General features: G+C 38.9%; 1 protein-coding gene across 5 annotated transcripts in view; it reads left to right on the forward strand.

The window, feature by feature from the left end:
* Positions 1-2,008: 2,008 nt before the first annotated feature.
* Positions 2,009-22,021, forward strand: part of LOC131730250 (neuropilin and tolloid-like protein 1) — a 65,181-nt gene continuing 45,168 nt past the window's right edge. For 3 of the 5 annotated variants that reach the window (XM_059020406.1, XM_059020408.1, XM_059020409.1), the window contains exons 1-4: positions 2,012-3,077; positions 3,872-3,925; positions 4,161-4,289; positions 10,110-10,358. In XM_059020406.1, the coding sequence (XP_058876389.1) occupies positions 3,050-3,077; positions 3,872-3,925; positions 4,161-4,289; positions 10,110-10,358 (460 nt within the window). In that variant the 5' untranslated portion in view covers positions 2,012-3,049. Of the gene's footprint in view, positions 3,078-3,871; positions 3,926-4,160; positions 4,290-10,109; positions 10,359-22,021 lie in introns of all 5 variants that reach the window. The other 2 variants (XM_059020411.1, XM_059020407.1) reach the window with 2 other exon arrangements.

Genomic DNA, 22,021 nt, shown 5'->3' on the forward strand with positions numbered 1-22,021 from the left:
AGTGGCAAGAAGGAACCCATTTCTGAAAAAAGCCCATGTAAAATCCTGCTTGGAATTTGCAGAAAGGCATGTGGGAGACTCTGAAAAGATGTGGCAAAAGATTCTGTGGACCGATGAAACAAAAATTGAACTATTTGGCCTAAATGCAAAGCGTTATGTCTGGTGCAAACCCAACACAGCACATCACCCAGGTAACACCATCCCTACTGTGAAGCATGGTGGTGGCAGCATCACGCTATGGGGATGCTTTTCATCAGCAGGGACTGGGAAGCTTGTCAGGGTAGAGGGCAAAATGGATGGAGCAAAATACAGGCAAATCCTTGAGGAAAACCTGCTTCAGTCTGCAAAAGACCTAAGACTGGGACGGAGATTCGCCTTTCAGCAGGACAATGACCCCAAACACACAGCCAAAGCGACACTGGAGTGGCTTAAAAACAAGAACATGAATGTCCTAAAGTGGCCCAGTCAAAGCCCGGACTTGAATCCGATTGAGAATCTGTGGCAAGACTTGAAGATTGCTGTCCACCAACGATCCCCATCCAACTTGACAGAGCTTTGAACAATTTTGCCAAGAAGAATGGGAAAATATTGCATGATCCAGATGTGCAAACCTGGTAGAGACTTACCCCAAAAGACTCACAGCTGTAATTGCTGCCAAAGGTGGTTCTACCAAGTATTGACTCAGGGGGTGAATACTTATCTAACCAAGACATTTCAGTTTTTTATTTTTTTATTTTTCATGAACTGTTATCTTGCCTCTTCAAAGTGTTGAGTAGGTTGTGTAAATCAAAGGAAAAAAAATCCCATTTAAATGCATCAAGATTTCAGGTTGTAACACAACAAACTGTGAAAACGTCCAAGTGGGGGGGGGGGATACTTACTATAGGCACTGTATATATATATATATATATATATATATATATATATATATATATATATATATATATATATATATATATATAGTTTCTTTTTCTTTAGTACACAACAGAAAGTGCAATACAGTTTTTTTTTTCTTTTGGGTATTCTTGTTACAGTATCTTCTATATAGCGTGTATATTGATGTGTCTGTGTCAGTGTTATGTTAACGCTTTCTATAAGGTGCTGGAGTGGACACTGAATACTGGAGGGGGCAGTACTGCAGTGGTGATCCTGTCTTATAAATCTTTAAGAGACAGCGTTACCAGTGTCTGTGGACACAGTCTGCTGACCTTCAGAGAGAGTATGGTACAATTTAAACAATGACTGATTTTATCAAAATGGAAAATGACATGCAATTATAATGAATAATACAATGGCATTTTAAATTCTGTGTTCGTGTGCAACTTACTTAACCACATCTGATTGTATAACGTTCTGGTTCTTCCACATGTTAATTGCAAAGGAGATTGTTAACATCCAAAATGTTCTACAACGTTTTAATAAGTTATCTCAAATGGGTGACTATAATACATTAACGTGCAGGGTATTTTCAAATATATATTTAAATTGTTTAGGGCAAGACAGCACCAATGAGACACTCAACAGCATCCTACGCGAACTATCGCTTGATGTAGTGCTAAGGAAAGCGTCCACATGGTCACCAGTAGTGCAGGAATTTCAGTTTAATTCGAATATAATAGCTACGTTTGCGTTTTGGACAAAAGGTGCGTGTTCTTTAACCCAAATGTATAAGGACTATTTAAAAAAACAAATCCTGAAATTCAGGCTTTAAAAATACTGTAATCAAGTAATTTGCCAACCCTATCATAAAATGCTTCTATATCCGTGTATTTTAATATGTATTTTAAAAAAAAAACCCATAAATCTACAATTAAACATAAATTTACATAAATCAAACATAGATTTACATAAATCATTATTTTAATAATACCATACTTGGTAAGGTGCATATGTATCGTTCATCTCCCCGTAACTGGCATGAATGGTTTAAAAACCTAATTGTTTTAGGTATGAATTTACTGTGACTTCATGCTTGAATACATTTTATTTCATCCCCCTACCCCGCCATGTTAGCAGGCTGCAGATCTCTCTAGTCAATTTCATGCTGCAGGTGCAATTGTTTCGAGTTACTGATAGATCAGTGATACTTGCCCGGCGTCTTTGTAGCATCTATCTCCTCTTCCTTATGTTTTCCATTTAGACATAGTGCCTTTACTGCTTACCTTTACATTTGGTGTGCACTGTCTGAGGGTGTCTCATCCTGCAGTCCGCCTGGCTTCGCAGTGCGTCTTAAAGAAACATTACTTTTTTGTCTTTCTTTTTGATCCTGTTCTGTCTATTTGAGTGGATTACATTTTTAATGAAAGGGTTCTTTGTACATCGACGCATTTCATATTATGATTATAAGATTATCGTTTAACCCATATGATTAGGAGATGGACGTATAGCCAACTGTTTGAAGAGGATCGTCGTACAATCCGTTTAACTCTTTGAAGCTGGGGGCACGACTGACACAGGTTGGAAGATGTTTTTATCGAAAATAAGATATTCATCAACTGGACTGAAGAATATCGACACATTTCTAAGTTTCTAAACCAAAGTTGGAGGTTCTGTAGCTTGCAATAAACGAGAATGGATTCAAGGTGGATTTACACGATTTTAAAGGATTGCTTCATAAATAGGGATTGAACAAGAATGACTAAATCCCCTTTTTGTAAATCTTTTTCCTCGGAAGATTGCAAAGGTGGAGCGATCAGGGAAGGCTGATGACGGACCTGTTAATCCTTTCAGTGCATCAAAAGCACCAAAAGGTCTTGGAAACGTTTGGATGGAAATCGGGCGAATGTTTAGACCTGGTCATAGTTTTATATGAAACTGGTGATTAGTTGTTTTTTAAACCGTGGAATTCGTTTTTTTTTTATCATTATTATTTTTTTTTTGGTTTTTTTTTTGTTTTTCCTTCTCCCTAATGTGTGTTTTTCAGGTGGTGTAGTAATGATCGTTGTTATCCATTCTTGAATTTTCTAATCTGTCAATCCTTTCCACTTGAAGTATTCCTGTATCTAAATGGAATTAGTTGAGATTGAAGCCCCTTGTAAAAGGAACAGACATGGTACATGGGCACAGTTTGCTTCACGGTGAGTCTCCTTTTTATTACTTTATAAGGATTATACACGGGTTGAACAGGCGTGTACCGTACTGACAAAAGTAACGTGTGTTTTGAGATCTCTTCTTTGCCATTACTTAATTGGGTAGTATTTGGAATTGCTGCATTTAAATGAATAAGCTATTGCTGTCGTTTTATTAGAGACAGCATGTATATTATCAGCACAGGCAGCTCTTTCGTCTCCACTTGTATGGGTTCATGTTCCTTACAGAAGAAATTCATGTCCATTTTACACGCTGGGCGCTTTGAATGAGATGTGAACCCTATTTCTCATCTGCATATTGTGCAATGGTGGTTACTGATTTCTATGTGTTACCATAGGCAGATAAAACACTTTCTTTTTAGATACACAAAAGGGTATATAGCTTGGTGGTCATGCATATATATTATTGTCTGATGTAATAATATAACAATAGTTTTTAGAATCTACCATGAAGATAATAGTTTTTTTAACTGCTAGTCTATGTTTAGTTAACATACTGGATTTTTAAGTGAATGTTAACATTTACCTGTCAGTGATGTATTACTATATAAAAAAAGAAAGAAGTAATGTATATTATATCATCTAGTTAGTATTGGGGATCACAGAGGACATCATATCTAATGGCTCCCACCATTTAGCAGCAATAATATACAGTAGATAGGGGGGAAAAAACACTGCATCATAAATTACTAGCCATTTTACAATTCCCCTTTTTTAGACCAAAATGAAAACACCCCAAATCAGTTTAGTCTCTGCCAAATGAATGTTGTCTTCTGTTTCAGTTGTTGCAAGTCTCATCATACTTGGGTTGTCTGGGGCAACAAAGAAGGGGGCAGGTAATACATTTCCACAATTAAATCTTTCTTTCTCTCATTCTTTTCTTTCGAACATATATATATTGCCATATCTTGATTTGACTTGTAACCAGTTATATGTCAGAGCTATGTTAACTTGAGTCTTTAAAAAAAGGCTATACTACTGATAGATGCAACGCAATAACTACCAAATCTACACTGTTATAGCTTTTTGTAAAGAATATTATTTATAGGTAGATATGACTCTGTTTTTCAGAAAAAGCAAACATCCCAGGAGCAGCTCAATGTGGCACCTGGACAAAGAATCCCGAAGGGGGCATTTTCACTTCACCCAACTACCCCAACAAATACCCTCCAGACAAAGAGTGCGTTTACATTATAGAAGGTAAGCAATCCCGCCGCTGTGTGCTCTACATTCATCTGATGTTCATTTGTTTGGGAAATGGATACACACAAACAGCAAACGGTTGAAAGCCCTGTACCGTCTGTAATAACTGTTTTGAACCTACAGAAATTCAAAACCATTGCTTATCTATTGTACTGGACACTGTAAAACATGGGTTTAATTTAAATGTGTTTGTTTAAGAAATATATAACTTGTTAAGAACAACGTCATTTAATGATAATACAGGTTGTGTAAAATGTAATACTTGTGTTTTCCTTAATCAAACAAATGTTTGTTACGAGTGTAGTTAAATCCATTACTTCCTTTAGACAGGGAAGAGTCATTGTACTGCAAAAAATTGACAAGGCTGGTTATTAGCTGGTGTTACAGTCTTGTTAGGGATCCCAAGGGTAGTTTTCCTTTCCTTTAAATATTAGCCAACATGAAAACAATATAAATCAACCGTTATACCACTATTATTTATTGAATTATGTTTAATTTCATGCCTTAGAAAATGTGGTGTAATTTATTTGTAATAAAATGTCTGGTTCTGTGTTAGAAGGGCCATTTTAAGTGACTTAAACATTTAACCAACCATGTCCAGTTGTCTGTAGATACAATATCATTGCCTGTTCAATGCGGAATTAGAAGCAGAAAATGTGCCAGAATTCATATATACTGTATAATGTAGTTCCATTCCACATCTGAAGAACATCTTGTTACTGAAACCCAAGGAAGCGAGGGGACTGCAAGGCATTTAGAGAGGGGAGACATGAATACACTGTGCTATTGTGGATGTATTGCAGCAGGCATTCACAGTTATACTGCTTCAAATAGATTTCAAATAAAATACATTTGGACAGCACTATTTTTCATTTGTATTCTAAAATTTGACTAGAGATCTGTCAAATAGAAATCTGTCAATGGCAATTTAAAGTTGCTTATAATTTAGTAATAATTTAAGGCTTCACTAATGACAGTGCATGTATAATTTATAGATTTATCATGCAGCAGCCTCTCATATAAATCTTAATGTTCACTGTAGCTGATAACATGGTATTTATTTGACCGACCAATCAGCATCTTCCTTTGCATGCTGTTAAATTACTTCAAGTTACATAGCTATAACAAAATATGAATCCCAATGAAGTCTGCACACCATTATGTCTTCTCGCACTACCTGCTCTTCTCGCGAATGCTGTCTTTGGCACACAGTTACTCTTTTGCGTGTGGGTTGAGTGGTTGGTGCTGAAGACACTTATTGATTTAGGGTTTGATTGACCCAGAGGAAAGATCAGAGAAGGGTCATAAAGTAGCACAATTAATAAATATTAATAGATAAAGCAGCACAAACAATTTAAGCTGTGGCGCTGTAGTACTGTTTCCCCGGTGACACAGGGTATGTCATCAGTTTAGGGAGAATAAGAAGCTCAAATGGATAGACATGGGGGTAATATGGTATTCATTACACAGAAAAAAAACCTCAATGAACATTGGATTTGGACTGTATCATGAAATCACCATGTAATAACAGATATACGATACGATTTCCAAAGAGTCCAAGTTATGTCACCAAAATAGCCTGGCACTATCACCTTTAGAAAGGAAGATGCATTATATGGCTAAACAGCATTACTGTTCCCACAGCACTCTGATTAATGGTGAACAGCCATGCTCGAATAGCAACAGTATAGACAGGAAGCAACATTCCTGCATTGGCTATGAAGTTAATAGATAAAACACAAAATACCTAATTTATCATGCATACCCAATAGCCCAATAGCAGTGCTTTTGTTAAATATACTGAAAACAAGGCTGTTTCTTCCTGAATTGATCCTGCATTCGTGCTGCACCGAATGTTGTACAGCAGACAAGCTGCAAGGTCTCTTTTGATTGGAAGCAGAATGTAATTCCTCTGTACCAATCATCTCTATCTTGATGTTTTATGTTTAATACTTTCAGCTGTATTGAAATATATATCTGAGGATCAACTTATCTGAAATTAATTTCCATCATCTTTTAGTGACAACATCTGCATATCCAGAAAATGAGATTTGTGTGTCAGTTTGGAATTCATTCTATGTGGAAAACTATTTGTGATTTTAAAAGATATAGTATACATGATAACATCTTTTCATGGTGCTACTATACTGTTGTAAGTAAAAAAAAAAAAAAATCTTGTTACCCAATATTTTGCTTATAGATTGATATACTGGTATATATATATATATATACACTACCGGTCAAAAGTTTTAGAACACCCCCATTTTTCCAGTTTTTATTGAAATTTAAGCAGTTCAAGTCCAGTGAATAACCTGAAATGGTAGAAAGGTAAGCGGTAAACTGCCAGAGGTTAAAAAAAAGTGAAAAATAATGTACATTTCAGAGTTATACAAAAAGGCCTTTTTCAGGGAACAAGTAATGGGTTAACAGCTTACAGCTGTTCTGCAGCAATGGAAGTAAATTAAGCCTTGAAAGTTGATGCTAACAATTCCTACAGGTGTCCCAACTTTTGTTGATTACTTACAAACCCTCTGTCTGTATAAAAGCAGTGTTGGAACAGACTGTGTTACTACACCCTCTTAAGCATTATTTGGACAGTATTGTACTGCAGGAAGTAGTATATTGCTCTCATAATGGCAAGAAAAAGGCAATTATCAAAGGAAGACAGACAGACCATTATAACCCTTAAAAGTGTAGGTCTTTCCTTTAGAGAAATTGCAAAGAAAGCCAAGGTGTCAGTGAGTACAGTTTCCTACACCATCAAAAGGCACTTGGAAACTGGAGGAAACTCTGACAGGAAGAGGTCTGGCAGACCCAAAGCCACAACAGAATCAGAAGACAAGTTTCTGAGAGTCAACAGCTTGCATGATAGGCGGCTCACAGGACAACAGCTTCAAGCACAGCTTAACACTGGTTGAAGTAAGCAAGTCTCAGTTTCAACTGTGAAGAGAAGACTTCGAGCTGCAGGTTTGACAGGTCGAGTGGCAGTAAGAAAGTCATTGCTAAGATGGCAAAATAAGAAAAAGAGGCTTGCCTGGGCCATGAAGCACCACCAGTGGACTACTGAAGACTGGAAGAAGGTCTTATGGACCGATGAATCAAAATTTGAAATCTTCGGTTCATCACGCAGGGTATTTGTATGCCGTTGAGTAGGCGAAAGGATGGTTCCTCGGTGTGTGACACCAACTGTCAAACATGGAGGAGGAAGCGTGATGGTCTGGGGCTCTTTTGCTGGATCCAGAGTCGGCGACTTGCACAGAGTGAGTGGCACCCTGAACCAAAACTGCTACCACAGCATTTTGCAGCGCCATGCAATACCCTCTGGTATACGCCTAGTTGGTCAGGGGTTCATCCTACAGCAAGATAATGACCCAAAACATACCTCCAGGCTATGTCAGAACTACCTTAGAAGAAAAGAACAAGACGGTAGGCTTCAAATCATCCAGACTTAAACCCCATCGAGCTGGTTTGGGATGAACTGGACAGAAGGGTGAAAGCAAAGCAACCTACAAGTGCAACACATTTGTGGGAACTTCTGCAACAGTGTTGGGAAGAACTTTCCGAACAATATTTGATTTCCATTGTAGAAAGAATGCCACGAGTGTGTTCGGCTGTTATATCTGCAAAAGGTGGCTACTTTGATGAGTCAAAAATTTAGATTAAATTTTGTTAAACAAAACGATTCCATGATTTCTTTTTTATCTCCAATTGTTTATTTGTTCTGTGCTTTAATTTCAGTGTACATTGAGACATTAAACTGCGTAAATTTCAATAAAAACTGGAAAAATTGAGGTGTTCTAAAACTTTTGACCGGTAGTGTATATATATATATATATATATATATATATATATATATATATATATATATATATATATATATATATATATATATATATACTGTATATATATATATATATATATATATATATATATATATATATATATATATATATATGATCATTCACAAGGTTAAAATTACTTGTGTACACAGATACATTTATTTTTGGTCATTTGCATTGCATAAACATAAGTAAAGTAAAACAAGTTAAGGTTTTGATATCAACATTTAATTTACATTATTTTTGTATAAAAAAGTCTGTTATTAACTTAATCGCATTTTTAAATTTGCCTTCAGAGGTTATTGTTTTTTTCCCCACAAAGAAAATGCAAATTGCATTTCATTATTATGATTAATGATGATCATCCTTAACTGTAAACATCCAATCATAAGAAATATACGTATATAAATAGTATAAAATAAAGTACGGTAATATATTTAAATGTATGTTTCAACACAAAGTCTTTATCAGTGACTTTATATGTAAATATCTTGGTGACATTTTCTAAAGTTTCTTTTTAGTACTACTACAGTATATGATATATGATGGTTATGTAAGGCTCCATTTACACTATGCCAATAAGAGTCTGTCCAATAGAGTATTATATAGATAGATAGATAGATAGATAGACAGCAATCAGAAAAAAATAATGTATTATTCATTGGACAACATCTGTGCAAGTAAGAGCAGTAAAATTAGAGAGGTGTTTGGCTTGGAGGTCCTTTATAAATACATGTTGCACACTGCTACATACTGTAGTGTAGGCTCTGAACCAAAAAAAATAAGCACCAGCCTTAGCACTGTCAGTAGTGTGTACTGACAGTGGGTGTTTAAAGCTTGGGATGGCGAAGTCTCTGCATAATAACCCCTACGGTCATTACTTTTCAAACAGCCTTGAATATGAAAGATCCTGCAGACCCTGCACTTACAGTACAATCAGCCTTCTGTCATTGACAGAATAAGTGTCAGGGATGCCATTTGTATAATATATCAGTTGGGGATACCACTGCAGTTGTCTGAATGATGTTAAAATCTGGATGTCTCAAAATGTTTTGCAGTTAAACTCAGATAAGACAGAAGTTTGGATTCGGGGTTCTCAGCAGCAACTGGGATTTGCTAATTCTCTACAAACCCCAAATCAGAGGCCAGAGATTCATATTTGATTCTGATTTATGTTTTGAGGTTCATATCCGCAATGTCACCAAAGTGTTTTTTTTATCATCTGTGAAATATTGGTAAGATTAGGTCTAGTCTTTCATTGCCTGATTCTGAGAAGCTAATTCATCTAGACTTGATTACTGCAATGCTCTTTTTGCAAACCATGCCTTTTCACAGTTAGAGCTTGTTCAAAATGCAGCGGCGCGGGTTCTTAGTAAACAAAAGAAAAGTGACCACATAACTCCCGTGCTTGCTTCTCTACACTGGCTTTCAGTGAGATATAGAGTTGATTGTAAGATCCTGCTTTTGACTTACAAAACAACCATCTGATATTAGAGATGCAGACACGTAATATTATGTATATGTCTCTTAATATTTTTTAATCAAGATTAAAAACTCACTTTTTTTACTAGCATTTTATATAAAAGTGTTCTTTCTTCTTCTCATGTTTATCTACTAATATTGATGTTTTTTGTATTCATTTTATTAAACCAGTAACTTTTTCATGGTCATGTTTTTTAATTGAATAAATGAATGTTATTGTAATTTTTGTTTTTATTGACTTGTAAAGTGCTTTGAGATACTGTTGTGTGAAAGACACTATATAAAGAAATAAGCATGATACTTACTTACTTACTTACTTGTTTAAGGGCCTGCCCTTTAAAACAAAGTGTGAACCACATATAACTGGTGTTTCAAGCTTTTGTGCAGCTTCTTCATAGGAATAGTATTATTGCCAGATTCACCCAAGCTGGTGCATAATGCATCTCTTACAGTTCTTTCCCACCTGATTCAGTCTTTCTGTTTTTGTCTTATCTAGCTGCACCCAGGCAATGCATTGATCTGTTCTTTGCTGAACAATATTCCATTGAGCCTTCATGGGAATGTAAATTTGATCACATTGAGGTTCGAGATGGACCATTTGGCTTTTCTCCAATTATTGGACGCTACTGTGGTCAACAAAGTCCACCGTTTATCAAATCCAGTGGCCGATATCTTTGGATAAAGTTTTTTGCTGACGGAGAATTGGAGGCGATTGGATTTTCTGCAACTTACAATTTCATACCAGGTAATAAAATAAATAAATAAAAGTTTGTTACTTAATGAAATCTGTTCTACTCTTTTAACACATTACAAAGTTGTATTGGTCGCATATAACCAAGCTAGCTATAGCTTGGTGGGCCTCTAAGACGCTTTCAGTTTTAGCTATTCAAGCATGCGTTCTGTATCTGTAAAGATTTAGAATTTGGAATACTAAAAAAAATGCTTGTTGTTTAACTCCATCACATGGTATTCTAAATGAAAATAGGCAGGTTGCAGTCTCTTAATAGTAGCAATAGTTAAACTGTGTGCGTTCTGTTGCACTTTAATAGACAGTTTTAGTTTTTTGCACTGCTGAAAGTATATTTTACTCACATGTCTTCGCCTTACTGTTGGTATCATGTTTTAAAGCATCCAGCTGTTTGCCAGATTCCTCTGATGCACTTAAATGTATGAAAACCCAATTAGGCATCTAAGTTGGAGTATCTTCCTGTACAGTTTCTTAGAGCTGATCTGCATACATTTCTTAACTATTGCATCTAGGCTGCACTACAGTAGTTTGTTGAGACTTTTTCTTTAATTATTATTTATTATTATTTGTTTATTTAGCAGACGCCTTTACCCAAGGCGACTTACAGAGACTAGGGTGTGTGAACTATGCATCAGCTGCAGAGTCACTTACAATTATGTCTCACCCGAAAGACGGAGCACAAGGAGGTGAAGTGACTTGCTCAGGGTCACACAATGAGTCAGTGGTTGAGGTGGGATTTGAACCGGGGACCTTCTGGTTACAAGCCTGTTTCTTTAACCACTCGACCACAGAGCCTCCTTTAAAGTACAAACAATTATAAATTACATTGAACACAGTCGAGTGCATACAGATTCAAAGCCTACCTACAATTGTGAATTTCTCATTTTGGATATGTGCATGTAAATAAACTTTTTACTACACTATAGCACAGGGGTGCACAGATTCGGTCCACGTTTTATAGGTAGCATTATGTAATTAACTGATGAAGACCTGGGAGGAGGTTAAACTTGTTCGGTTTAGTAATTGAATGCACAGGTAGAACAAACACCAGTAGAGCTCCAGACTTTGAGGACAGTACATGTGCAGCCCTGCTATAGAAACCTACTCTACTTTGCTAAAACATGTTCCAGTCCAGCATCTTCTTCCAACCACTTTATTTATTAAATTGAGAAGTTCAAAGCCTTGTTCCAATCAGGCCTTTAATTGTTTCATTGAACCTTGGTAAGCAATTTGGGATTTATAGTACTGTTTGGACCATGGTCTTGAACAGGAATAGACACTGAAATAGCTAAGTTAGTATCAGTGCTTCAGAACCTGGGTAGATTAAATCTAAATTCTGTGTGCTGCCTTGTCTAGGGTGGGATAAATCTTGATATTAAAACAAAAACTCACAATGCATCACACAAAGGGTATTTTGTGGCTTCTGTAATGTGGCACATTGTATGTCATTTAACATGGTATAGAAACGCATTCAAAGTGTTTTAGAACTCGCATTTGGTAAGGTCGGTCCTTTTTTAAAGACAGTTTAGAAGTTACTGTTATACAGCTCACTTGATGATTCAATAGCACAACATATAAACACAAATATAGAGCATTTAAGAAAATACTTTTTTTGTTTGTTTTGTATTTTAATTATTTAAAGACACAGTAGCCAAATAGAGTAAAACCTGTTGAATCCTTCTAATCTACATATCTGTATAAATTGGCAACAGTTTTGGGTCCCGACCAAATCTCTATTAAAATTAATGGTGTGATACACTCTAAACCTGTCTATCTTTTCTGCCTAGAATCAGTATACATCTGTAGCTGCAGTCCAGCCCCAAGCCTTGTGATTTAAGTTTATAATAAATGATGTTGCATAAATATACACACCCCTGTGGTCATGGTACAGCTGCAATAACATCCGAGCTTACAGAGTGTAGAAAGTAAGACATACAATTAATACAATCCTTGACTAAAGGGTATACCTAAACAGTGCATTTCTGCCTTTCTTTAGGTACCGTATTAGATTTGACAGTACCTCTGTAAACCAGTACATTGTATTTTCCAGCACAATTTCCTGGTCCCAAGCGGTGCTGAGTGAGACAGGTTTTACTATAAACTGCTACAATTTTTACAGATGATATGCTGTTGAGTGACTGCGACTAACATTTTTTACAGTTTGTAGGCTTTGTATGAAAAATATTTCATATGAACGTATTTAACTGTGGTAATAATTGTTAGTGTTTGTATAGATATATTTATTTATTTTATTTCACTATTGTAATTTTACAACTGTAGGCTATATTAAGACTATTATGACTCTAAAATGTAAAAACAATCTAGCCTGTAGCCTACCCACAACAACTATAAAAGTCTAGTGTAAGTATATATGCTTCTCAATACGTAATAATTCTGTGTAAGAGAAACTGCAGACTGGAACGTTGCATAATGATTGCTTTAGATTTAATCAACCCTTTGGTCCTTATTTACTAAATTGAACACCTTGGTTTTTAAAGACCAATGAAAATGGATATATAAATATCTATTCAATAATTTTGGAAATCATAGGAGCAAGGACTGGAATAAATGAAACACATTTGTACTACTGGGTATAAAAAGAAACAATGATAAATAAAGTCCCTTTTGTGCTAATTAAGCATAAATTGACACCTGTTTTCCATAAAATTGATATTTGTTTCTTCTGTTCCGGGCTGACTCTGTTGTCATGACGTTATGATTGATAGTTCAGTCACTCACTAGTACAGCAATCGCTGAGTGGGAGGCTCTGAGGTATTGCTTTTATTATCCTGAAGCTGGTGACACATTGATTAAAGTCCGTACACTGACAATTACATTTGACAAGTATTCTAAAATTAAGATGTGGTTGTACAGACTATAGGCCCAATTCACTTAACATTTAAGCTAGGAAAAAGCAATGCATTAAAAAAGTTTTTGATCTTTATACATTTGATCATCTAAATAAATATTGCATTGTATTTTTCCAAAAAAAGTTTCTTATGTTTCTTTTCATTGCTTTTCATTAAATAGCAGGTAATGTCTCATATTTTAGGTACTATATATATATATATATATATATATATATATATATATATATATATATATATATTCCTTATGAGTTCAGCATGATGTAGAAACCGAATTCCCTGACAATAATCGACAGTCACGCAACGGGTCAGAAATATAAAACAAGATTTTATTTAAGAATAAAAGGGTGCACAACTAATCTAATATTACAGAAAGGAAAGACGATTGGTTAGAGATATGCGTGAATAGTATACAGTTCATTGATTTCTTAGTCAAACGATTACAATGACCACAACATTATTAACATACATGGCTAATATACTAATATTAATTATGGCTGATCACACAAAGTGTCTACTTTGCATTAGTATTTTCAATACTACATATTACATATCAAAATGCAAAATAATTAATTCAACTTCCCATTCAGAACAGAATCTAACATTCCAATAACTAATTTATCAAATTAGTTTTACCGTGCTAATTTAGTTTAGAAAATGATCTACCAAACTGACAATATGTTAACAATCTCAATTGATTCTATATTCAAATTAACTCAGAAATGGGGCAATGATCAAATTCTTTGCATTTACGAGGCAACTCCTTTAAATTGCACATTTTAACAAACAAAATACATTTCTTGCAAACTCTAAAACAGGAAGTTATATTCTATTCCTAGAACAATGTATCCACTAACTTGATAGCATTTGCTACAGTTAATTTCTCGAGTCATAAAATGTTTAATATTTGATATGCTGAATACTTATAAATTTTCAACAAAGAAGTTAGTCCCCTTTGGCGATGAAAACGCTGCAGTTTCTCCCATCTCACAGTTCTACCCAAAGAAAAGAAGACAATAATTTGCTTGAAGCACTATCGTATTGCATCAGCTCAGCATACAATAGTTCTTTTCAAAGGGAGGTAGCTGTTGATTTTCAATAGTCTTGCAACATCATCTTTGGCTTGTCGGAAGATTTCCAACTGGAATGGGTTCCGTTGATCAGACAGAACTGAATGTTGAAGAATGCGTTGCAATTGAAAAGTTATGTAGTTTGTAAAAATGTTCTTGTTGCAATTCTTTCGTATTTCAAGCAGCAAAATAAAAACAAAGACCCATTTTCAGATCTTTGTTGTGTCCTGTTTCTTGGTTCAGTCTCTCGCAGGGCAGACAGCAGGACCCTCTTCAGAGCTGCCTTTTCAGGACATGATTTTAGCCATTTTCATATCTGATTCTATTACCACTTCAGAGCAGATTTCACTACAGATTTCAGACACTTTTAGGACCACATTTCCAGAACCACTTTTAGACCCACTTCTCTCTAATTTTCTGACCATTTTCAGACCTTGTTCTAGTCTTTTTTTAATTAACCCTTTGAGTAGTGAGTTCTAAAATGCACTGCCAGTCCTATTGGAGTGATTTTCTTTTTTTTTTGCATGTGCTTGATTATTACGAGTACAGCGTACAAACAGGCTGAAAGCTATATGTTTGTATGTATGTAATGAATACTGACGTACTCTTCTGGGGACCAGAGAGCATCGAACGTATCGGTACGTTTGTACTACTCAAAGGGTTAAACCTCGACCTGTTTTGATTGGATCGTTGAATTAATGGGTGGTGTTTAACGTCAAGCAACGTGCTTAAACACTGGTTAATTCCTACTCCTTGGCCTTTCCCACAGCTCATTGACAGTTCACTTGAATTTCCTTTGTCTTGTCAAGCGTGATTGACACTCTTTCCCCTTTCCATGTCGAGGGGGGAAGACCTGTCTCTGGTCAATGTCCGGAATTTGCCTGTTTGCAGAGATCTCAGCAGCCATGTAGTCTTGGGCGGAGGTGAGGAGATTGCGCAGTGAAGAATTTAATTGAATATCAAATCACTGAACTAAGGAATAGGCAGGGGGAAGGTGTGCTGAGGGGAGCAGCAGACTGAACCAGGGAGCCTGGGGTGAGAGCATCATTATTGTTAATACAGATTTGGATTATAAAATGATGACAATAACAGAAATCTAGACAAGATGGTGCTGGAGTTGCATGATGAGGAGGGAAGAAGACTGTCTTTTGTTGATGATATTAGCTGAAGCTTGATTGTCACAAAAAAATGTATTTTCACCACCGGCGGGGAAGCTGTGACCACAATGGGGTAGAGCTTAAGGAAAGCGGTAGATTTCAGTTGTGGTGGAAACTCTTGAATTTTAGGGTACCAGGGACTGGAAAACCATTAGTTGTAGAAGAGCCCCTGAAGCCGATGGAGTAGGCATCAATATGGAGGGAGAGCCTGGGGGCAGAAATGAAGTCCTCATAGAACAGTAGGCCATTCCAATGTTGCAAGAGGGAGGATCACATCTTAGTGTCTTTGTGGGCTTCAGCGGAAATGTTGATTACTGTAGTGGAGAATACAAAAAGACGGGAGATGGCCGTCCGGCTCTAGAGGATGCTCTGGAAGTTGAAGTGACCGAGGGAAAGTAGTTTCCTTTTGAAAATGGTGCTGTTGATCTGGAACAAGGAGATGAGGGAATGGAGGTGGTGCAACTTGTCGGATGCAAATTGGAGTGTGTCAAGTGTGATGTTGAGGAAGCCGAGGGAGTGAAATGTGCCATTTTTCCTCCCTTCAGATAGGGGGTGCCGACTGCAGAGAGGATTGTGCAGAGTTGCTTGAGGTGTTCTGCTGTGGGGTCAGATGTGGTGAGAGATGAAGATAAATTAATTGAGAAGAATCAGGAGGAAGGGGACGCAATGGTGGTTGAGCAGAATCCAGTAGCGAGCTTCAGAGAGAGAGTAAAAAATCTTGGGCTGCTACAGCAACCAAAAGAGAGCTGGAAGGGAAATTTAATTGACTCAAAGAGAAGAGATATAGCAAAGAGATATTGGCCCTTCCTGCAGGCACCGAAGAGATGACAGAGTGAAGGGTGGATAGGCATACCTTGAAGACATTGGAGAGATTTGCCTTGTATAAGCAGGACCCTCAGCCAGCTGCATTGATGGAATGAAAGCATCAGAGTTGATGACCCCCCTGGTTACAGAGTTAGCCACCGATGGTATTGATGGTATCCACTAGAAGGTATTGCATGCTATGACAGGGGCATAAAGGTCCTGCCCAGGGGGAAGATGCAAATTGCTATGTTAAGGAGGGAGTGCAGATCTGGAACAGGGAATAGGAAGCAGAATCCATCATAAAGGGGTTCCAAACTCTGACCAAATTGTTTGCAAATGCGACTAAACATTTTCTGGGGCAACTGTAACCCCAAAAGTGCTGCCTCTCCCTTTACAAACGTGTGTCAGTATTTATGAGTGTGATATGACGTAGTTCTGTAAATACAACGTTTAAACTACAAATAATAATAAAAAGGAAAAACCGCAAGTGAAAAGGTTACCAAGCTGAAAAAACTTTTCTTTGGAACTCCAATAAACCAATTGTTGTCTTTCGAAAGTCAAATCTTAGGGTGCTTAAATAATGTTTTGAATCTGTTGCATCTTCTTTAGCAGCCACATCTATCCCAGATATAATAGATTTGGTTATTGTTGACCATCAGGAGTTTGACGATGATTTCATTGTGCAGCAGCTTCCCTGGTTAGACGATGAGCTGTTATCTATTATCAGGCATGACAAATCAGGACGTTACCATATTGAAAAACAGTTCAAATGTATTGTGAGTTTTGTACTAAAGCACTGTCAGCTGTTGCAGGGAAAAGTTGGTGATAGAGGTGGAGGTGTTCACGGGTGTTAGGGGTTGATTGGGATTGTTGTTGGTGATAGAGGTGGAGGTGTTCATAGTTAGGGGTTGATTGGGATTGATGTTGGTGATAGATGTGGAGGTGTTCACGGGTGTTAGGGTTGATTCGGATTGATGTTGGTGATAGAGGTGGAGGTGTTCACGGGTGTTAGGGTTGATTGGGATTGATGTTGGTGATAGAGGTGGAGGTGTTCACGGGTGTTAGGGGTTGATTGGGATTGATGTTGGTGATAGAGGTGGAGGTGTTCACGGGTGTTAGGGGTTGATTGGGATTGATGTTGGTGATAGAGGTGGAGGTGTTCACGGGTGTTAGGGTTGATTAGGATTGATGTTGGTGATAGAGGTGGAGGTGTTCACGGGTGTTAGGGTTGATTAGGATTGATGTTGGTGATAGAGGTGGAGGTGTTCACGGGTGTTAGGGGTTGATTGGGATTGATGTTGGTGATAGAGGTGGAGGTGTTCACGGGTGTTAGGGTTGATTAGGATTGATGTTGGTGATAGAGGTGGAGGTGTTCACGGGTGTTAGGGGTTGATTGGGATTGATGTTGGTGATAGAGGTGGAGGTGTTCACGGGTGTTAGGGGTTGATTGGGATTGATGTTGGTGATAGAGGTGGAGGTGTTCACGGGTGTTAGGGGTTGATTGGGATTGATGTTGGTGATAGATGTGGAGGTGTTCACGGGTGTTAGGGGTTGATTGGGATTGATGTTGGTGATAGAGGTGGAGGTGTTCACGGGTGTTAGGGTTGATTAGGATTGATGTTGGTGATAGAGGAGGAGGTGTTCACGGGTGTTAGGGTTGATTAGGATTGATGTTGGTGATAGAGGTGGAGGTGTTCACGGGTGTTAGGGTTGATTAGGATTGATGTTGGTGATAGAGGTGGAGGTGTTCACGGGTGTTAGGGTTGATTCGGATTGATGTTGGTGATAGAGGTGGAGGTGTTCACGGGTGTTAGGGTTGATTCGGATTGATGTTGGTGATAGAGATGGAGGTGTTCACGGGTGTTAGGGTTGATTCGGATTGATGTTGGTGATAGAGGTGGAGGTGTTCACGGGTGTTAGGGTTGATTGGGATTGATGTTGGTGATAGAGGTGGAGGTGTTCACGGGTGTTAGGGTTGATTAGGATTGATGTTGGTGATAGAGGTGGAGGTGTTCACGGGTGTTAGGGTTGATTGGGATTGATGTTGGTGATAGAGGTGGAGGTGTTCACGGGTGTTAGGGTTGATTGGGATTGATGTTGGTGATAGAGGTGGAGGTGTTCACGGGTGTTAGGGGTTGATTGGGATTGATGTTGGTGATAGAGGTGGAGGTGTTCACGGGTGTTAGGGGTTGATTGGGATTGATGTTGGTGATAGAGGTGGAGGTGTTCACGGGTGTTAGGGGTTGATTGGGATTGATGTTGGTGATAGAGGTGGAGGTGTTCACGGGTGTTAGGGTTGATTGGGATTGATGTTGGTGATAGAGGTGGAGGTGTTCACGGGTGTTAGGGTTGATTAGGATTGATGTTGGTGATAGAGGTGGAGGTGTTCACGGGTGTTAGGGGTTGATTAGGATTGATGTTGGTGATAGAGGTGGAGGTGTTCACGGGTGTTAGGGTTGATTGGGATTGATGTTGGTGATAGAGGTGGAGGTGTTCACGGGTGTTAGGGGTTGATTGGGATTGATGTTGGTGATAGAGGTGGAGGTGTTCACGGGTGTTAGGGGTTGATTGGGATTGATGTTGGTGATAGAGGTGGAGGTGTTCACGGGTGTTAGGGGTTGATTGGGATTGATGTTGGTGATAGATGTGGAGGTGTTCACGGGTGTTAGGGGTTGATTGGGATTGATGTTGGTGATAGAGGTGGAGGTGTTCACGGGTGTTAGGGTTGATTAGGATTGATGTTGGTGATAGAGGAGGAGGTGTTCACGGGTGTTAGGGTTGATTAGGATTGATGTTGGTGATAGAGGTGGAGGTGTTCACGGGTGTTAGGGTTGATTAGGATTGATGTTGGTGATAGAGGTGGAGGTGTTCACGGGTGTTAGGGTTGATTCGGATTGATGTTGGTGATAGAGGTGGAGGTGTTCACGGGTGTTAGGGTTGATTCGGATTGATGTTGGTGATAGAGATGGAGGTGTTCACGGGTGTTAGGGTTGATTCGGATTGATGTTGGTGATAGAGGTGGAGGTGTTCACGGGTGTTAGGGTTGATTGGGATTGATGTTGGTGATAGAGGTGGAGGTGTTCACGGGTGTTAGGGTTGATTAGGATTGATGTTGGTGATAGAGGTGGAGGTGTTCACGGGTGTTAGGGTTGATTGGGATTGATGTTGGTGATAGAGGTGGAGGTGTTCACGGGTGTTAGGGTTGATTGGGATTGATGTTGGTGATAGAGGTGGAGGTGTTCACGGGTGTTAGGGGTTGATTGGGATTGATGTTGGTGATAGAGGTGGAGGTGTTCACGGGTGTTAGGGGTTGATTGGGATTGATGTTGGTGATAGAGGTGGAGGTGTTCACGGGTGTTAGGGGTTGATTGGGATTGATGTTGGTGATAGAGGTGGAGGTGTTCACGGGTGTTAGGGTTGATTGGGATTGATGTTGGTGATAGAGGTGGAGGTGTTCACGGGTGTTAGGGTTGATTAGGATTGATGTTGGTGATAGAGGTGGAGGTGTTCACGGGTGTTAGGGGTTGATTAGGATTGATGTTGGTGATAGAGGTGGAGGTGTTCACGGGTGTTAGGGTTGATTGGGATTGATGTTGGTGATAGAGGTGGAGGTGTTCACGGGTGTTAGGGGTTGATTCGGATTGATGTTGGTGATAGAGGTGGAGGTGTTCACGGGTGTTAGGGGTTGATTGGGATTGATGTTGGTGATAGAGGTGGAGGTGTTCACGGGTGTTAGGGGTTGATTAGGATTGATGTTGGTGATAGAGGTGGAGGTGTTCACGGGTGTTAGGGTTGATTAGGATTGATGTTGGTGATAGAGGTGGAGGTGTTCACGGGTGTTAGGGGTTGATTGGGATTGATGTTGGTGATAGAGGTGGAGGTGTTCACGGGTGTTAGGGTTGATTAGGATTGATGTTGGTGATAGAGGTGGAGGTGTTCACGGGTGTTAGGGTTGATTAGGATTGATGTTGGTGATAGAGGTGGAGGTGTTCACGGGTGTTAGGGGTTGATTGGGATTGATGTTGGTGATAGAGATGGAGGTGTTCACAGGTGTTAGGGGTTGATTGGGATTGATGTTGGTGATAGAGGTGGAGGTGTTCACGGGTGTTAGGGTTGATTGGGATTGATGTTGGTGATAGAGGTGGAGGTGTTCACGGGTGTTAGGGGTTGATTCGGATTGATGTTGGTGATAGAGGTGGAGGTGTTCACGGGTGTTAGGGGTTGATTAGGATTGATGTTGGTGATAGAGGTGGAGGTGTTCACGGGTGTTAGGGTTGATTAACCCTTTGCGGTCCATTGTCGGACTGGGTCCGACATTGCAATTATTCCTCACAGGTCCTTTGTCGGACTGGGTCCGACATCATTATAGCAACGCAATAAACGGGTGTTTAGTCGTTTTTTCTCCGGAAAAAGCAGAGAAAACCATTCAATTGCCGAGTGGTAGCGACAGGAGCCGAGACAAGTCGGAAAAAAAAAAAAAAAAAAGGCGTATTTCATGAATAGTCATACATGGTATCAGGTATCAGATAATGGGCGTCCATAATAAACAAGCTGGCTAAGTGCGTCAGCGCACTGAGACTATCATGGACATTTGCAGAGCTTTTTTCAGATGTTATAGTAATAAAATAATGACTTGGATCGCATTATTGAGGAGTTTGGTGATAAAACGAGTGATCTGGAGATGATCGATCGGTATGTATGACTATTATTATTATTATTATTATTTATTTCTTACACAGCTGAACGCTATAGCAAACAAAAGGCTGGGGAGGGGCTGGAGATGCCTAGTGTGTGCTTTGTTGATATGCAGGGCCATTTAAACCCGTTTGACTGTGAAAAAAAATACTTTTAAACAGCGCGTATAAAATTAACTGCCGTGTGAAAATTAATTAGACCTGGCGTGCCTGACGCGCGATTAATAAATGGACCGCAAAGGGTTAAGATTGATGTTGGTGATAGAGGTGGAGGTGTTCACGGGTGTTAGGGTTGATTAAGATTGATGTTGGTGATAGAGGTGGAGGTGTTCACGGGTGTTAGGGTTGATTAAGATTGATGCTGGTGATAGAGGAGGAGGTGTTCACGGGTGTTAGGGGTTGATTAGGATTGATGCTGGTGATAGAGGAGGAGGTGTTCACGGGTGTTAGGGGTTGATTAGGATTGATGCTGGTGATAGAGGAGGAGGTGTTCACGGGTGTTAGGGGTTGATTAGGATTGATGTTGGTGATAGAGGTGGAGGTGTTCACGGGTGTTAGGGGTTGATTGGGATTGATGCTGGTGATAGAGGAGGAGGTGTTCACGGGTGTTAGGGGTTGATTAGGATTGATGCTGGTGATAGAGGAGGAGGTGTTCACGGGTGTTAGGGGTTGATTAGGATTGATGTTGGTGATAGAGGTGGAGGGCTGTGTTTCGTGTTCCGTGCTGTACTGTCTGTTTGTTAACATTCATGAGTTTTTGTAAAACCTTTTGTTTTGGCCCTTGTGCCTTTTGTTTTGTTAAGTGTGATTCTGTTAGGGTTTGTACCGTTTTATTTTTGTTTATTTGTATGATTAAAGAGCGCATTACCAGATATTACCTTGCTGCTTTCTGTGTCCGAGTCTCTGTCCCCGCCATTGCGCCACATACACCTACATTAGTAGTATTTTCTTTTTTTAAAGCCAAAGTACATTTCGGCTAAGGGCAGTCCCTAAAGACGTAACTGCTATTTTCATTGAACGCAATGAAACCCTGAACACTGCTTTCATTGCGTCTGTGCGCACAATCAG

This window comes from Acipenser ruthenus, chromosome 3 (assembly GCF_902713425.1).
Source record: "Acipenser ruthenus chromosome 3, fAciRut3.2 maternal haplotype, whole genome shotgun sequence".
NCBI classification, from domain to species: domain Eukaryota; kingdom Metazoa; phylum Chordata; class Actinopteri; order Acipenseriformes; family Acipenseridae; genus Acipenser; species Acipenser ruthenus.